At 35.9% G+C, this 16,413-nt stretch overlaps 1 protein-coding gene across 16 annotated transcripts in view; it reads right to left on the reverse strand.

The window, feature by feature from the left end:
* The window catches only part of CORIN (corin, serine peptidase), a 264,257-nt gene that overhangs the window by 163,094 nt on the left and 84,750 nt on the right, over window positions 1–16,413 (reverse strand). For all 16 annotated transcript variants that reach the window (XR_012434810.1, XR_012434811.1, XR_012434809.1 and 13 more), the window contains exon 4: window positions 9,059–9,266. Coding sequence is in view for 11 of the 16 variants with exons in the window: in XM_045392336.3 (XP_045248271.2) it covers window positions 9,059–9,266 (208 nt within the window). In the remaining 5 variants the exon portion in view is untranslated. The remainder of the gene's footprint in view (window positions 1–9,058; window positions 9,267–16,413) is intronic.

Raw genomic sequence — 16,413 nt, forward strand, 5'->3', positions numbered from 1 at the left:
TGGAACATATAAGCAAGCTGGAGACAATCTGCTGGGTCTCCTCCATTTCAATTAGCCTGTTTTGCAGTACATGGTATGAACATTTATTAAAAGCAGACACAGTCTAAAGGAGAAACTGTCAAAGCTCATTGTTATAACATACACTATAGTTGATGAGAATCTGAGGTCTCAAAGGAATCAGGTTAAAAATTATAACATTTACACATACCATTATAATACTTTTAAATTAAGTTTTAAATAGTATTAAGTGGGTATTGTCTCTAGGATGAAACACAAGCAAATCTTCATTGTTTGGTTAGCAGAGGAAATTAGTATGATGAATGATCCAAAATAATGAAATATAAAAGAAAACTATATTTGACATTAGAATTATTTTTATAATACATTTTACTTCTCTGAACTCACTTTGCTTATTAAATTTAGCTTGCAGATCCCACACATACACTAAGTGACAGCAAGAAGCATTGGTCTGAAAGTGCAATTATAAAATTAAATATAATAATAAATGCAGAGCCAGGAGTGGTGGCTCACAGCTGTAATCCCATCACTTTGGGAGGCTGAGGCGGGTGGATCACTTGAGGTCAGGAATTCGAGACAAGCCTGGACATTGTGGTGAAACCTCATCTCTACTAAAAATACAAAAATTAGCCAGGCACGGTGGTGGGTGCCTGTAATTCCAGCTACTCAGGAGGCTGAGGCAGGGAGAATTGCTTGAACCTAGGAGGTGGAGGTTGCAGTGAGCCAAGATCGCACTGCTACACACCAGCCTTAGCAAGACAGCGAGACTCTGCCTCAAAAAATAATAATAATAAATGCAATAATAAAAAATAAAATAAGTCCCCAAAGGATACTTGAAAATTAATATAATAATGGATATCATTTTCCATTAAAATAGAAAGTAAAAAATTACCGTATTAGCACACTTATCAGGTCAGGGGAAAAGCAAATTGTACCTAAAAGTGCCCTGAAAATTGTAAGTAGCTTAAGTAAAAATTTACAATATTCAAGTAGAGATTGAATTACAATCAGGATAATGATCGAAATGAATTTAGAGACTCCTGGAAGCTGAATGAACTTTATTTTATTATCTTATTTATGTGTATACAAGAGCCTATAGAGAAATTAAAGCAGAGATGTAAGTGAAATTATGAAAAATTAAGCAGAAATGGAACTGACATCTAGCTCCAGAAGCCCTATGTAGTCTACCTAGTTTTGTTTTAATCCATATAGTATTCTACATTCTTTGCAACCTTTCAATACTTAGAATATTTACCATATGTTAGCAATACTTATTCTATTAATAATTAATATTAATAAATAAGTAACTGATAATTAATATTATAATTAATAAGTAATACTTAGAATATGTCAGGAATGCTCATTCATTAATAATTAATGAATATTAATAAATTAATATTTTCATAGTAATTAATACCTTATAATTAGTTAATAATTATTAATGAATAACCTTCATATTTCACTAGTACTACCTGTCCTTTTCAATCCAGTATTTTATAACTGTTGATGACGTCTCTTTGTAAGAGCCAGGCACTGTTCCAAGCATGTTTTATTACTTAATCCTCATACTAACTTTGTAAAGTAAATACCACTACTATATCCATATCACATAAGAGGGAGCTGCTGCATTTGCCTTCAGAGCTTGCTTTCTCAACCACTACTGTGTGTTGAATGCTGGTCTCCCAAAAATATGTTCATGTCCTAACTCCTGGAACCTGTGAATATTATCGTATTTGGAAAAAAGGTCTTTGTGGATGTAATAAGAATCTTGAGATGAAGATGTCATCTTGGATTGTATGGGTGGCCACTAAATTCAATGACAAGTGTCTATATGAGAGACAAAAGAGGAGAAGACATAGACATACAGAGGAGAACACCATGTGAAGGCGAAGACAAAGGCAAGAGCGATTTGGCCATAAGTCAAAGAATATCTGAAACCACCAGAAGCTGGCAAAGGAAGGAAATGAATTCTTTCTGGAGCCCCAGAAGAAGGGGATGGCCTTGCTAGACTTTGGAATTCAAGTCTCCAAAGCTGGAAGAGAATAAATGTCTGTGTTTAAGCCACCCAGATTTTGTAGTCATTTGCTATGGCAGCCCTAGGATACGCTCACAACCACAGTATTATACTACTGCAGTCTAGGAACATAAAGGGCCTCTTCACTAGCACCCCATATCTTCATTCATGGGAAAAGCCTAACAGCTCTTCTCTCTCTTCATACTGTGAAAACACCTGCAACTGATAGTTTACAACAAAACATTTTCCTGAATGCCACTGGGTAACAGTTCTTTAGTTACTTCTGCGATTCAGAATCTACTGTTTTTATCCTACCTCAACACTATAGCAATGCAGGCTTTTTCCATTTAAAATAATAAATGCTTTTTCCCTATTTTGGGAATATTTTATACATTAATTAAATCAGTACAAATAACATGGAATTTATTTGCACTTCAAAATGCAATTCAAAGGGGACATTACAACTGATGCCACAGAAATACAAAGGACCATGAAGACTAGTATGACAATTATATGCCAATGAATTAGATAACCTAGAAGAAATGAGTAGACTCTTTGACATGTACAACCCACCAAGATTAAATTATGAAGAAGCAGAAAACATTAACAGACTAATAAGGAGTATGGAGATTGAATTAGTAATAAAAGTCTCCCATCAAAGAAAAGCCCAGGACCTGATGGCTTCACTGCTAAATTCTATGAAACATTTAAAGAAGAGCTAATACCAACTCTTCTTAAACTCTTCCAAAAAATTGAATAGGAGAGAATGCTTCCAAACTCATTATTCTGACACCAAAACCAGATAAAAGCAAGACAAAAACAAACAAACAAAAACCAAACAAACAAAAAACTGCAGGCCAATATCCCTAATGAACATTGATGCAAAAATCCTCAGCAAAATATTATCAAACAAAGCTCAAACGCACATTAAAAAGATCATTCACCATGATCAAATGGGATTCATCACAGGTATGAAAGGGTGGCCCAACATAACCAAATCAATAAACATAATACATCACATTAACAGAATGAAGGACAAAAACATATGATCACCTCAACAGATGCAGGAAAAGCATTTGACAAAATTCAACATTTATTCATGATAAAAATACTCAACAAATTAGGTTTAGAAGGAAAGTACCTCAACATAATAAAGCTGTTAACATCATACTCAATAGACAAAATTTAAAAGTTTTCCTGTAAGATCTGAAATAAGACAAGGATACCCACTCTCATTACTTTTATACAACATAGCACTAGAAATCCTGGTCAGAGCAATTAGGCAAGAGAAGGAAATAAAAGCCATCCAAACCGGAAAGAAAGAAGTTAACTTGTCCCTGTTTGCAGAAAACACTGACCTTACATATATAGAAAACCTTAAAGAAAGCCCTAAAGACTACACATGCACACACACACACACACACACACACACACACACACACAAAATCTGTTAGATCTATAAACAAATACAGTAAAGTAGCCGAATACAAAAATAAATGAAAAAATCAGTAGTACTATACACACACAGAAAACTGAAAAAAATATATATGTATGTATTATATATATAATATATATATATATATTTGAGACAGTCTCACTCTGTCATCCAGGCTGAAGTGCAGTGGTGCGATCTCAGCTCACTGCAAGCTCCGCCTCCCAGGTTCATGCCATTCTCCTGCCTCAGCCTCCCAAGTAGCTGGGACTACAGGCACGTGCCACCGTGCCCGGCTAATTTTTTGTATTTTTAGTAGAGACGGGGTTTCACCATGTTTGCCAGATGGTCTCAATCTCCTAACCTCATGATCTGCCCACCTTGGTCTCCCAAAGTGCTGGAATTACAGGCGTGAGCCACCACACCCAGCTTGAAAAATGTATTTTAAAAACCCAATCCTGCTTACAATAGCTACGAAAAACACTTTAGAATAAACAAGGAAGTGAAAGATCTCTACACTTATAACTATAAACATTGAAAAATACTGAAGAAGGCACAAATGAGTGGAAAGATATGGATGTTCATGGTTGGAAGAATTCATATTGTTAATATGTCCATACTACCCAAGTGATCTAGAGTCAATGCAATTCCTATGAAAATACCAATGACATTTTTCACATAAACAGAAAATACAATCTCCAAATTTGCATGGAACCACAAAAGACAAAATAGCCAAAACAAGCTTGATCAAAAAAACAAAGCTAGAGGCATCATACTACCTAACTTCAAAATATACTACAAAACATAGTGATATGGTTTGGCTGTGTCCCCACTTAAATCTCATCTTGAATTGTAGTTTCCATAATCCCCATTTGTCATAGGAAGCATCCAGTGGAAGGTAATTGAATCATGGGGGCAGTTACCCCCATGTTGCTGTTCTTGTGATAGTGAGTGAGTTCTCATGAAATCTGATGGTTTTATAAGGGGTTTTTCCCCGTTTCGCTCGGAACTTCTCCTCCTGCCATCATGTGAAGAAGGATGTGTTTGCTTCCCCTTCTACCATTATGTTTCCTGAGGCCTTCCCAGACATGCAGAACTGTGAGTCAATTAAACCTCCTTCATTTATAAATTACCCAGTCTCGTGCAGTCCTTTATAGCAGTGTGAGACTGGAATAATACACATAGTAACTGAAACAGTATGGTATTGGTATAAAAACAGTCGAATAGACCAATGGAATGGAATTGAGATCCAATAAATAAATCTATGCCTTTACAGCAAGCTAGTTTTTGACAAACATGCCAAGAACACACAATGGAGAAAGGACAGTCATTTCATGCAATGGAGAAGAGACAGTCAATAAATGGCATTGGGGAAACTGCCTATCAACATGCAGAAGAATGAAATTAGACTCTTATTGCATAGGATATGCAAAAATGAACTCAAAATAGGTTAAAGACTTAAATGTAAGGGCCCAAACTATGAAACTACTAAAAGAAAACATAGGGGGAACCTATAGCCTGGTTAATGATTTTTGGGAAATGATCCCAAAAGATCAAGCATCAAAAGCAAAAGTAGACAAATGAGATGTCATCAAACTAAAACTTCTGCACAGCAAAGGAAATAACAGAGTGAAGAGACAACCTATGGAATGGGAGAAAATATTTGCAAGCTATACATCTGATAAAGGGTTAATATCCAAAATACATAAGGAACTCAAACACCTCAGTAGCAAGAAAACAAACCACCTGATGATAAAATGGGCAAAAAAAAAAAAAAAAAAACCTGAAGAGACATTCCTCAAAAGAAGACATATAAATGGCCAATAGGTATACGAAAAAGTGTTAAACATCACTAATTATTAGGGCAATGCAAATCAAAACCTCAAATCCCACCACTGCTTTATCAAATAAGTTTATGTAATATTCAAAATCTTTTGTTGTCATTTCAACAACGTTCACAGCATCTACACCAGGAATAGATTTAATCTCAAGAAATCACTTTCTTTGTTCATCCATAAAAAGCTACTCATCCATTCAAGTTTGATCATGAGCTTGTAGCAATTCAGTAACATCTTCAGGCTCCACTTTTAATTATAGTTCTCTTGCTATTTTCACAACCTCTGCAGTTACTTTCTCCACTAAAGTCTTGAATCCCTCAAAGTCATCCATGAGTGTTAGAATCAAGTTCTTCCAAATTCCTGTTAATGTTAATGTTTTCACCTCCTGTCATGCATCACAAGCATTTTTAATGGAATCTAGAATGGTAAATTATTCTCTAAAGGTTTTCAATTTTCTTTGCCCAGATCCATTAGAGAAATCACAATCTATCTATGGCAGCTGCAGCCTTATGAAATGTATTTCTTAAATAATAAGACTTGAAAGTCAAAATTATTCCTTGATTGATGAGCTGCAGAAGAGATATTTTGTTAACAGGCAAGAAAATAACATTCATTTCCTCATACATCTCCATAGAGCTCTTGGGTGACCAGGTGCACTGTCAGCGAGTAGTAATATTTTAAAAGAAATTTGTATTTTTCTGAGCAGTAGGTGTCAAAAGTGGGCTTCAAAATAATCAGAAAGCAGTTTCCCTATTGCCCTTTATTGACTGTCTTTTCTCCATTGCATGAAATGACTGTCCTTTCTCCATTGAGTGTTCTTGGCACCTTTGTCAAAAACCAGTTTGCTGTGAAGACATGGATTTATTTATTGGACCTCGATTCCATTCCATTGGTCTATCAGTAAACAGGTGTGCTGTCATCCAGGCTTTTCTGTTACACTTATAGAGTATGAATAGAGTAGATTTAGCATACTTGTTAATGGCCTTAGGATTCTGGGAACAGCAAAAGATCATTGGCTTCAACTTACAGTCACCAGCTGAATTAGACCTTAACAAGAGAGTCAGTCCCTCTTTGAAGTTTTAAAGCCAGGCACTGACTTCTCTAGCTAGCAAAGTCCTAGATGGCATCTTCTTCCAGTAGAAAGCTGTTTTGCCTAAACTGAAAATCTGTTGTTTAGTGTAGCCATCTTTATCAATGATCTTAGCTAAATCTTCTAGATGACTTGCTGCAGCTTCTAAATGAACACTTGTTACATCATCTTGCACATTTATGTCATGGTGATGGTTTCTTTCCTTAAATCTCATGAACCAATCTCTGCTAGCATCAAACTTTTCTTCTCCAGCTTCCTCACCTCTTCCAGACTTCACAAAATTAAAGAGTTACGATCTTGCTCTAGATTAGGCTTCGGCTTAAGAGAATGTTGTGGCTGTTTTGATCTTCCATCCACACCACAAAAACTTTCTCCATATCAGCAATAAGGCTGTTTTGCCTTCTTATCATTTGTGTGTTCACAGGTGTAGCACTACAAAGCAAAAGTTCTTTGTTGCCTACAAGAACTTTTGCTTTGCATTCACAATTGGCTAACCATTGGGTGCAAGAGGCCTAGCTTTCAGCATATCTTGGTTTTCAACATGCCTTCCTCACTAAGCTTAATCATCTCTAGCTTTTCATTTAAAGTGAGAGATATGCCACTCTTCCCTTCACCTGAACACTTAGAGGCCATTGTAGAGTTGTTAATTGGCCTAATTTGAATATTACTGTGTCTCCCAGAATAGGAAGGCGGGGGAGAGAGAGACAATGGAACAATAGTCAATATATGGAATCAACCTAAGTATCCATTAACCAATGAATGCATGAAGAAAATGTGATACATTCACACACACACACACACACACACACACACACACACATACAATGGAATACTATTCAGCCATAAAAAAGAAAAAATCCTGTTATTTGCCAGAACATGGATCAACCTGGAGGACACTTTGTTAAGCGGAGTAAGTCAGGCACAGAAAGACAAATACCACAGGATCTCATTTATGTATAAAATATTTAAAATTTGATCTAATTGAAATAGTAGAATAAAGGTTAAAAGAGGCTAGGGAATTTCAAGGGTGAAGATTGGGGAAATGTTGGTCAAATGACACAAAATTACAGTTACCTAGGGGGAATAAGTTAAAGAGATCTTTTATATAGCATGGTGACTATAGTTATTGATAAATATATTGTATTCTTAGGTGGTCATAGTGGTGTGTGGCTACACTCCCAGCTACTTGGGAGGCTGAAGCAGGAGGATTGCTTGAGCCCAGGAGCTTGAGGCCAGCCTGGACAATACAGCAAGACCCCGTCTCTAAGTCTGTATGTATATATAGACAAATATGTACATATATACACACATATGTACACATATGAATGTATATATACACATGTATACACACATATATACACACATACATATATGTATGTGTCTGTATATATATGTACACACATATGTGTATATATGTATGTGTGTATGTGTAGTATTCTTAAAAAATGCTAAGGCGATGGATGTAAAGTGTTCTTACCACAAAAATGGTACAATGTGAGGTGATGTATTTGTTAATCAGCTAGATTTAGCCATTCCATCATGTATGTATACTTCAAAACATCATGTTTACACAATAAATGCATGCAATTTTATCTGCCAATTTAACATAAATAAGAATTCAAACACACAGAAAAAATGAAACTTATTCTTGTATTACTATTCCAAAACTTTGTAACATTTTAATTCAGAAAATAATTGGTGTTATGTGGGAATAAGTAACACATGTTTTGAAATTTTTTTAGGTGTATACTTCATATTCCAAAAATTCCATGACATACTTTTGATTGATGTACTTATTGAAATTTTCCCTGATCCTGTTTGATATCATGCTGGAGAGCCTCTGTCTTTCTCTCTGTGTCTACACTTTGCCCTTCTCGCCCTGCTCTGCCTCCCAGTGTTGAGTGGAAGAACCACCCAACATCTAGGTATGGTTGATACTTGCTTTAAAGTATAAGATTTGGGACTTTTGAACTGATGAGATTTAGTTGAAATTCTGGATCTCATCCACCATGCTCACATGAATTATGCACCCTTGTCCTCTGGTTGTGGATGACTTCATTTGGTGAGAGGCACTGGCAGATGGGAGGGTGGGAGGTAAGTGAGGTCAGGGTATTTATCCCTCCTTCTCTCTCACTGCAAGACTGAAGGGTTGGCAGCGGCCATGCTCCTCTGCCTAGGGTCATAGCACCTGGCCTGTCCGAGATCCTTCACCCATAGATACAACTCTCTCTAGGTGCTACTGGCCGTTATTCCCCTTCCATCTTGGGTGGTGGAACTATATCTCCGTATCATGAGATCCTGGTGCCTCCTATCACTTACTTGTTCTCTTAACCCTGCCCACAGCTCCATAAATAGTCTCTTCAAGAAACTCTCTTATCACCCCTTTGAGTGTGTTGTCTATCCTCACTGGAACAGCTATTATGTATTCCTCTGATAGCATCAATCTAACATTGTGAATAATTTTTTCCCATAAATAAAATTATTCCAGATTTTCAAAACATTTCCATTTTCAAAGAATTAGAACTAGCCATGACTAATGTGGGGTTTTTTTACTCCTTTAATAACAACCAAAATGAAAGGGAGTCATTTGGATAATTTTTTTTTTCTCCTAGGATACTTCTGCTATAACCAACTCTTATCACTGAATAATTTGGGTTCCCAAATACCTGTCATCGCCATCAATGATGCACTCAGGAAAGGCGAGACTACAGCCAAACAGCATGATATGTTGATAGCAACTGAGGCGATGGAGATACGTGAAAAACTTGAGGAACTTCTCCATTTCCATGTTTCTGACAACTGAGAGGAGAGGTGTTGGTGTGGAGTGGTAGGGCAGCATCTGACACTGGCTGTGGGTGATGTTCATGCAGGCACCTGGGAAGTAAAGACAAGCACATTTAAGAGTGGACACATCAGGAGCAGATGTTTGCAAACTCATTTAGTATTTGTTTATAAGATAAAGTATATTTACTGTAAGAAAAAATTTAGATATGCAATCATACACATATGTGCATGTAAGTATGTATATGTGTACGATAATGAAATCAAGCTACAAATACTTACAGAGGAAGAGTATTCGTGTCCTGGGAAAATGTGTGGAAAATACATACTCTGCATACATAGCTGGTAGGCATATAAACTGGTAATCACCTTTTCTTTTGGATCCCAGTAGGGCAGGGCAATATGGATCCAAAAAAAATCTTTTCAACGTGCAAATTCTTTGACATTGTCAAGTCATTTCTAGAAATTTATCCTAAGGAAATAATCATATTTGTGAATGTGGATTTATCTACGGGGATCTTGATCTTTGCATAGTTTACACTTTTTAAAAGATAGAAATCATCTAAATATTCAGCAAAAAGTACTGTTCTAAATATATGGAACAAACAATAGAATATTTAGGTACATGAAAGATGCTTCAGAAGACTAATCACATGGGATGATGCTCATAATATAATAAATAAAAGTAGGAAGTCACAAAACAATTTATATACAATGATCTTGTTTTAAAAACACAATTTTGCACAGATTTGTAATCCTGTCTATGTCAACAGTTCAGGAGCAGCTCAGAGCCTCTGATATTATCGTCGCCCATAGTTGGCTCTTTTGGGCAAAACTACATCCATGGCTTTTCCAATGTCTTCATGCCAGAAATTTGCCTGGTTGACCCGATATAAACAAAAATGTTGATGTACGTTATATGATGGGATTTTAGGAGTCTCTACATTTTCTTTTTTATTCGGTATTCTCTTGTCTGTATAAAGATTCATTGCTTTTATTGTTGTTGCTTAAACAAGATTCTCTTATTCACAATTACCTCAGTTTCAAGGCCTAGTTATATGAAATCATATCTATATTATACATGAGAAAACTCAATTTTTAGAAGGCTAAGAAATCTGCCTAGAGGTGCATAGCCATTATGTATAAATTTCAGATCTGAAACTATGTCTTCTGAGTAATTTCCATTACTTAGAGCTAATGTAGAGGATTATGTTAAAAATAGTTCTTAAGATAATTCTTAATAGTTCATGAGAGGAAGAAGCTAAAAAGCATATAATGAAATATCACAAGGTCTGTATTTATAGTAATATGTAATACACCCATCTATTTTGACCACATCTTTTTATCAGTTTCAATTATATTATTTTATTTAGAGCTTATCAGCTTTTGGGCTTATGCCTTTGATGGAAGCCCATATTTGAATAACAAAAGGCTCATTCCCTCCATCTAGCCAAAGAAACCACTGAATATTAAGAGATCATTTGAAAAATGCAAGATAGAAAACATCCTAGGGGTCGGGCATGGTGGCTCACGCCTGTAATACCAGCGCTTTGGGAGGCCGAGGTGGGTGGATCACAAGGTCAGGAGATTGAGACCATCCTGGCTAACACGGTGAAACCCTGTCTCTACTAAAAATACAAAAAATTAGCCGGGCATAGTGGTGGGCACCTGTAGTCCCAGCTACTCCAGAGGCTGAGGCAGGAGAATGGTGTAAACCCGGGAGGTGGAGCTTGCAGTGAGCCGAGATCGCTCCACTGCACTCCATCCAGCCTGAGCGACAGAGCAAGACTCCGTTCCCCACCACCAAAAAAAAAAAAAAATCCTAGGAATTTTCCCATAGTAGCATTTGGAGAGCTTCATTGTTTCCTTTACTGCCACATAACATTCCATTGTATGTTGTACTGGGATTTATTTTAAAAACCTCCCTTTAATAAATATTTGAAATGTTTTCAACTTTTTGCTATTATATTGCTGTAATAAGTAACCTGTACATATGCCTGAAATGTACAATAGATTCCCAGAAGTAGAATTGCTAGGTAAACGGATAAATGCTTTCAGAATTTTGGCAGCTATTGTCAAATTCCCCCATCGTCGAGAAATACCATTTTGCATTCTCGCCAACAGTGTGTGAGGATGTCTGCTTTCTCAGTCTCATCAACAGAGAACAGTGTCAAACTTTTGGATTTTTGCTAATCTGATAGGTGAGAAATTATATTGTAGGGTGATTTTTCATTTGCATTTAACTTGTTGCCAGTGAAGTTGAGCACCTTTTCATATATTTAAGGACCATTTGCATTTTGTCTTCAGTTTCATATCCTTGGAAGATTTTTCCTACTGACTTTTAGGGGTGTTTTTCCTACTTTTATAAGATCCTTATTAGGGAGATTAATGTACTGAAATATTCTAACACTTTTTATTTACTTTTGTGGTTCTGAGATTATTTTAAAGAACTAACAACTACATAATCATTTAATAGATGAATATATTTTATTCTACTTTAATCCAGCTGTTGGTGATAAAAAGATTTGAAAGTTGAAAAGTAGCCAGTTCAGAGGCAGAGCTCAAAATCGAATCTGGAGTAAGGTATGATAATATCTGACATTTGAGTACCCCTTTATAGTTTACAAACCACTTCTACCCTTATCTTTTAAGGTTGTATTAGTTAGGTTTGGTTTGGCTGTAGTGAAGGAAAACTGAATATAACATTGCTCTAAGCAGAACAAAATTTCTCTGCCCTCTAATAGTCTAGATGAGTGGTCCAGGACAGGAATTGGATCCCGTGGTGCCAGAAACATAGGCTCTTTATGTAGCCCTAACTTCATGGCCCAAGAAAGTGAAACCTATGGTCCAGACAGAAGGGTGGAGAAGTAGTAAAGAGGACAAGGGCACACTCTTACTATTTCTTAAGAACAGTTCCAGCTGCTACAAGACCCTTCCACATATATCCCATTATCCAGAACTTCGTTACATGGCCACATCTAGTTGCATGACAGGCTAGGATTATTCCAGTTTGACATGTGCCCAGATAAAAATGGGGAGTGGGATCAATTACAAATGAAGGAGAAAGAATACTGGTGTTCAACCAGAAACCTCTGCCAGAAAAATAAATAGAGAAGGCATCATTATACTAATTATAAAAGAAAATAAAGGTCGCAGTGGCTCACACCTGTAATCCCAGCACTTTGGGAGGCTAAGGCGGGTGGATCACCTAGGTCAGGAGTTTGAGACCACCCTGGCCAACATGGTGAAACCCCATCTCTACTGAAAATACAAAAATTAGCTGGGTATGGTGGCGGGCACCTGTAATCCCAGCTACTCGGGAGGCTGAGGCAGAAGAATTGCTTAAACTCAGGAGGAGGAGGTTGGCAGTGAGCTGAGATCACACCACTGCACCCCAGCCTGAGCAACAGAGCAAGACTCTGTCTCAAAAAAAAAAAAAAAAAGGTACAACTATTTTCCTATTCAAGATGTTTGATTAAGCATATATCCTCCCTCCTGACACCTCACAAAAAAAAGAATAGTAAAGGGGAAAAAAGCATAAACTCATAACAGCAAAGAGCATAGAGAGGGGCTTCCATCAGTACATAAATATTTTTAGCAAATTTCCACCATCCAAAAACAGCATGCAAAAAATTTTGAAGTTTATGAAAGAGGATGAAGTCAATTTGCCCAGCAGAACCTAGGAGACGTTCCGGGCTGGAGTTGGCAGATAAGGCAGAGAAGAAGAACAAAAACTGGAACTAAAAAAGGGAGACATTAAAGATCTGTATATGAAACAATTGCTCCTCACTCCACCCACAGACACAGAATACAAGATGGCCAGGAAATTACCACCATTAAAAAGAAAAAAAAAGAAAAATAGTCATCTATCTCTAAAAAAAATTACACAAGTGGTCTGAAAACCGAGAAAACTGGCATGGCTATTGGTACCACAGATAAGGTTAATAATAACTGAAAATGTCACTCTGAAATAATAGAAATAGTTCAAGACAGAAGAGAACTTTTTAAAAAATCATCAATAACTTCAGAGTAAAGTGATCATGTAATTTATCATCCTACCCGAGAAAATTTAAAGAATGATAACAATGAGCAATTAATAGCTATGCCATGAAAATAACTCTAAACCATGACTGTCTCCTATGAGGCAAGATATATAGATTTAAATAGGTATTGCATCCATAAATGAGAATAGGATGCTAAGAAAAAGAAAACTCAGAAGAGAAAACCTTATAATCGACACCACATAAATGCAAAGGATCATAAGAGATTACTATGAATTATACAACAACAAATTAGATAACCTAGAAGAAATGCATAAATTTCTGGGTACATACAACTTACCAAGACCGACTCATGAAAAAACAGAAAACCTGAACAGCCCAATAATGAGAAAGGATATTGAATCTGTCAGACCTCTGAGCCCAAGCTAAGCCATCATATCCTCTGTGACCTGCAAGTATACATCCAGATGACCTGAAGTAAATGAAGAATCACAAAAGAAGGGAAAATGGCCTGTTCCTGCCTTAACTGATGACATTACCTTGTGAAATTCCTTCTCCTGACTCATCCTGGCTCAAAAGCTCCCCCACTGGGTACCTTGTGACCCCCACCCCTGCCCTCCAGAAAACAACCCCCTTTGACTGGAATTTTCCACTACCCACCCAAATCTTATAAAGCGGCCCCACCCCATCTCCCTTTGCTGACTCTCTTTTCGGACTCAACCCACCTGCACCCAGGTGAAATAAATAGCCTTGTTGCTCAAACAAAGCCTGTTTGGTGGTCTCTTCTCACTGACGTGAGTGAAAGAACCAGTAATAAAAAGTCTTCCATCACAGAAAAGCCCAGGACCTGACGGCTTCACTATTAATTCCACAGAACATTTAAAGAACTAATACCAATTCTTCTCAAACTCTTCCAAAAAACTGAAGAAAAACGAATATTTGTAAACACATTTTACAAAGCCAGCATTGCCCTGATACCAAAGCCAGACGAAGACACTACAAGAGAAGAAAATTACAAGTTAATAACTTTCATGAATATAGATACAAAAATCCTCAACAAAATGCTGGCAAACTGAATTCAACAGCACATTCAAAAGATCATTTACCATGATCAAGTGGAATTTATACCTGGGATGCAAGGATGTTTCAACATACACAAATTAATAAATGTGATACATCACCTTAACAGAATGAAAGACAAAAACCATATGACCATCTCAAAAGACAGAAAAAACACTTGAGAAAATTAAACATCCTTTCATGGTAAGGCCTACAACAAATTAGGTATAGAAGAAATGTACTTCAACACAATAAAGGCCATCTACCACAAATCCACAGCTAACAACATACGCAATGGGAAAAGAGAAAAGCCATCCTCTAAGATCAGGAAGAGAACAAGGATGCCTGCTCTTGCCACTACTAGTCAACATAGTACTGGAAGTCCTAACCAGAGCAATTAAGCAAGAGAAAGAAATAAAAGGCAATCAAATTGGAAAGAAAGAAGTTAAATGGTCTCTGTTTGCAACAACATGATCTTATATTTAGAAAAACCTAAAGATTCCACAAGGAAACCTGTTAGAATAAGCACATGCAGAAAAGTAGTAAAAGTAGTATTTTCAAAATCAACATAAAAAATCAGTTGTTTCAATCAGAAATGAAAGAGAGAAAAATAAAATAAAATTAAAAATAAAAATAAACCAGTTCTGCTTTTATACATTAACAACAAACTATATAAAAAAAGAAATCAAGAAAACAATCACATTTAAAACAGCTACAAAAAAAAAAATACTTAGGAATAAATTTAACCAAGGAGGTGAAAGATCTTACACTGAAAATGATGAAGCATTGATGAAAGAAGTTAAAGGAAACACAAATAAATAGAAAAATATCCTGTATTCATGGTTTGGAAGAATTAATCTGATTAAAATATTCATACTATGCAAAGTGATCTACAGATTCAGTGCAATCCCTATTATAATTCTAATAACATTTTTCAAAGAAATACAAAAAATCCTAGAAGTCATATGGAAACACACAAAAAATAAACAACCAAAAAAAAAAAAAATTGAGCAAAAAGAAAACTGAAGGTTTCACACTACTTGATTTCCAAATACACTACAAAGCTATAGTAATCAAAAAAGCATGATATTGGCATATAAACATATAAACCAATGTAATCAAATGAAGAATCCAGAAATAAATCCACACATTGATGGTCAATTGATTTTCAACAAAGATGTCAAGAATACACAATGGGGAAACAATAGTCTCTTCAATAAATAGTGTTGAGAAAACTGGATATAAAGATTTAGAAGAATGAGATTAGCCTTTTATTTTACACCATACAAAAAATTAACTCAAAATGAATTAAAAACTTGCATTGAAAACCTAAAACTATAAAACTACTAGAAGAATACATAGGGGAAAAGCTCAGTGACATTGGTCTGGTTAATAATTTTTTGAATATGATCCCAGTGGCAAGGGCAACAAAAGTATAAATAGACAAATGGGATTACATCAAACTAAAAAGCTTCTGCACAGGCAACAGTCAACACAGCAAAGAAATAACTTATAAAATGGGAGAAAATATTTGCAAACCATACATCTGATAAGGGGTTAATATTCAAAATACAAAAGGAATTTTATTTAGTAGTTAGGAAACAATAACCAAATTTAAAAGTGGGAAAAGGCCCTAAATAGACATTTTCAAAAAAAAAAACATACAAATGGCCAACAGGTATATGAAAAAAAGGTTCAAGATCTCTAGCCATCAGAGAAATGCAAATTAAAACCACAATGAGTTATTACCTCATACTTGTTAGGATGGCTATTACTAAAACAAAAACAAAAAATGAAAAAACAGAAAATAACAAGTGCTGGTGAGGATGTGGAGAAAAGGGAGCACTTGCACACTGTTGATAGGGTTGTAAATTAGTACAGCCATTATAGAAGACAGTATGGACATTTCTCCCAAAAAATAAAAATAGAATTACAAAATGATCCAACAACCCCATTACTGGCTATATATCCAAAGGATGTAAAATCAAAGTGTTGAAGAGAAATCTATACTCCCATGTTCACTGCAGCATTATTCACAATAGCGAAGATATGGAGTCAACAAAAATGTCCGTCAATGGATGAATGGATAAAGAACATGTAGTATATACACACAATGAAATACTATCTGGCTTTTAAAAAGAAGGAAATTTTGTCATTTATGACAAGACAGATGAACCTAG

Source organism: Macaca fascicularis, chromosome 5 (genome assembly GCF_037993035.2).
Source record: "Macaca fascicularis isolate 582-1 chromosome 5, T2T-MFA8v1.1".
In the NCBI taxonomy this organism is placed as follows: domain Eukaryota; kingdom Metazoa; phylum Chordata; class Mammalia; order Primates; family Cercopithecidae; genus Macaca; species Macaca fascicularis.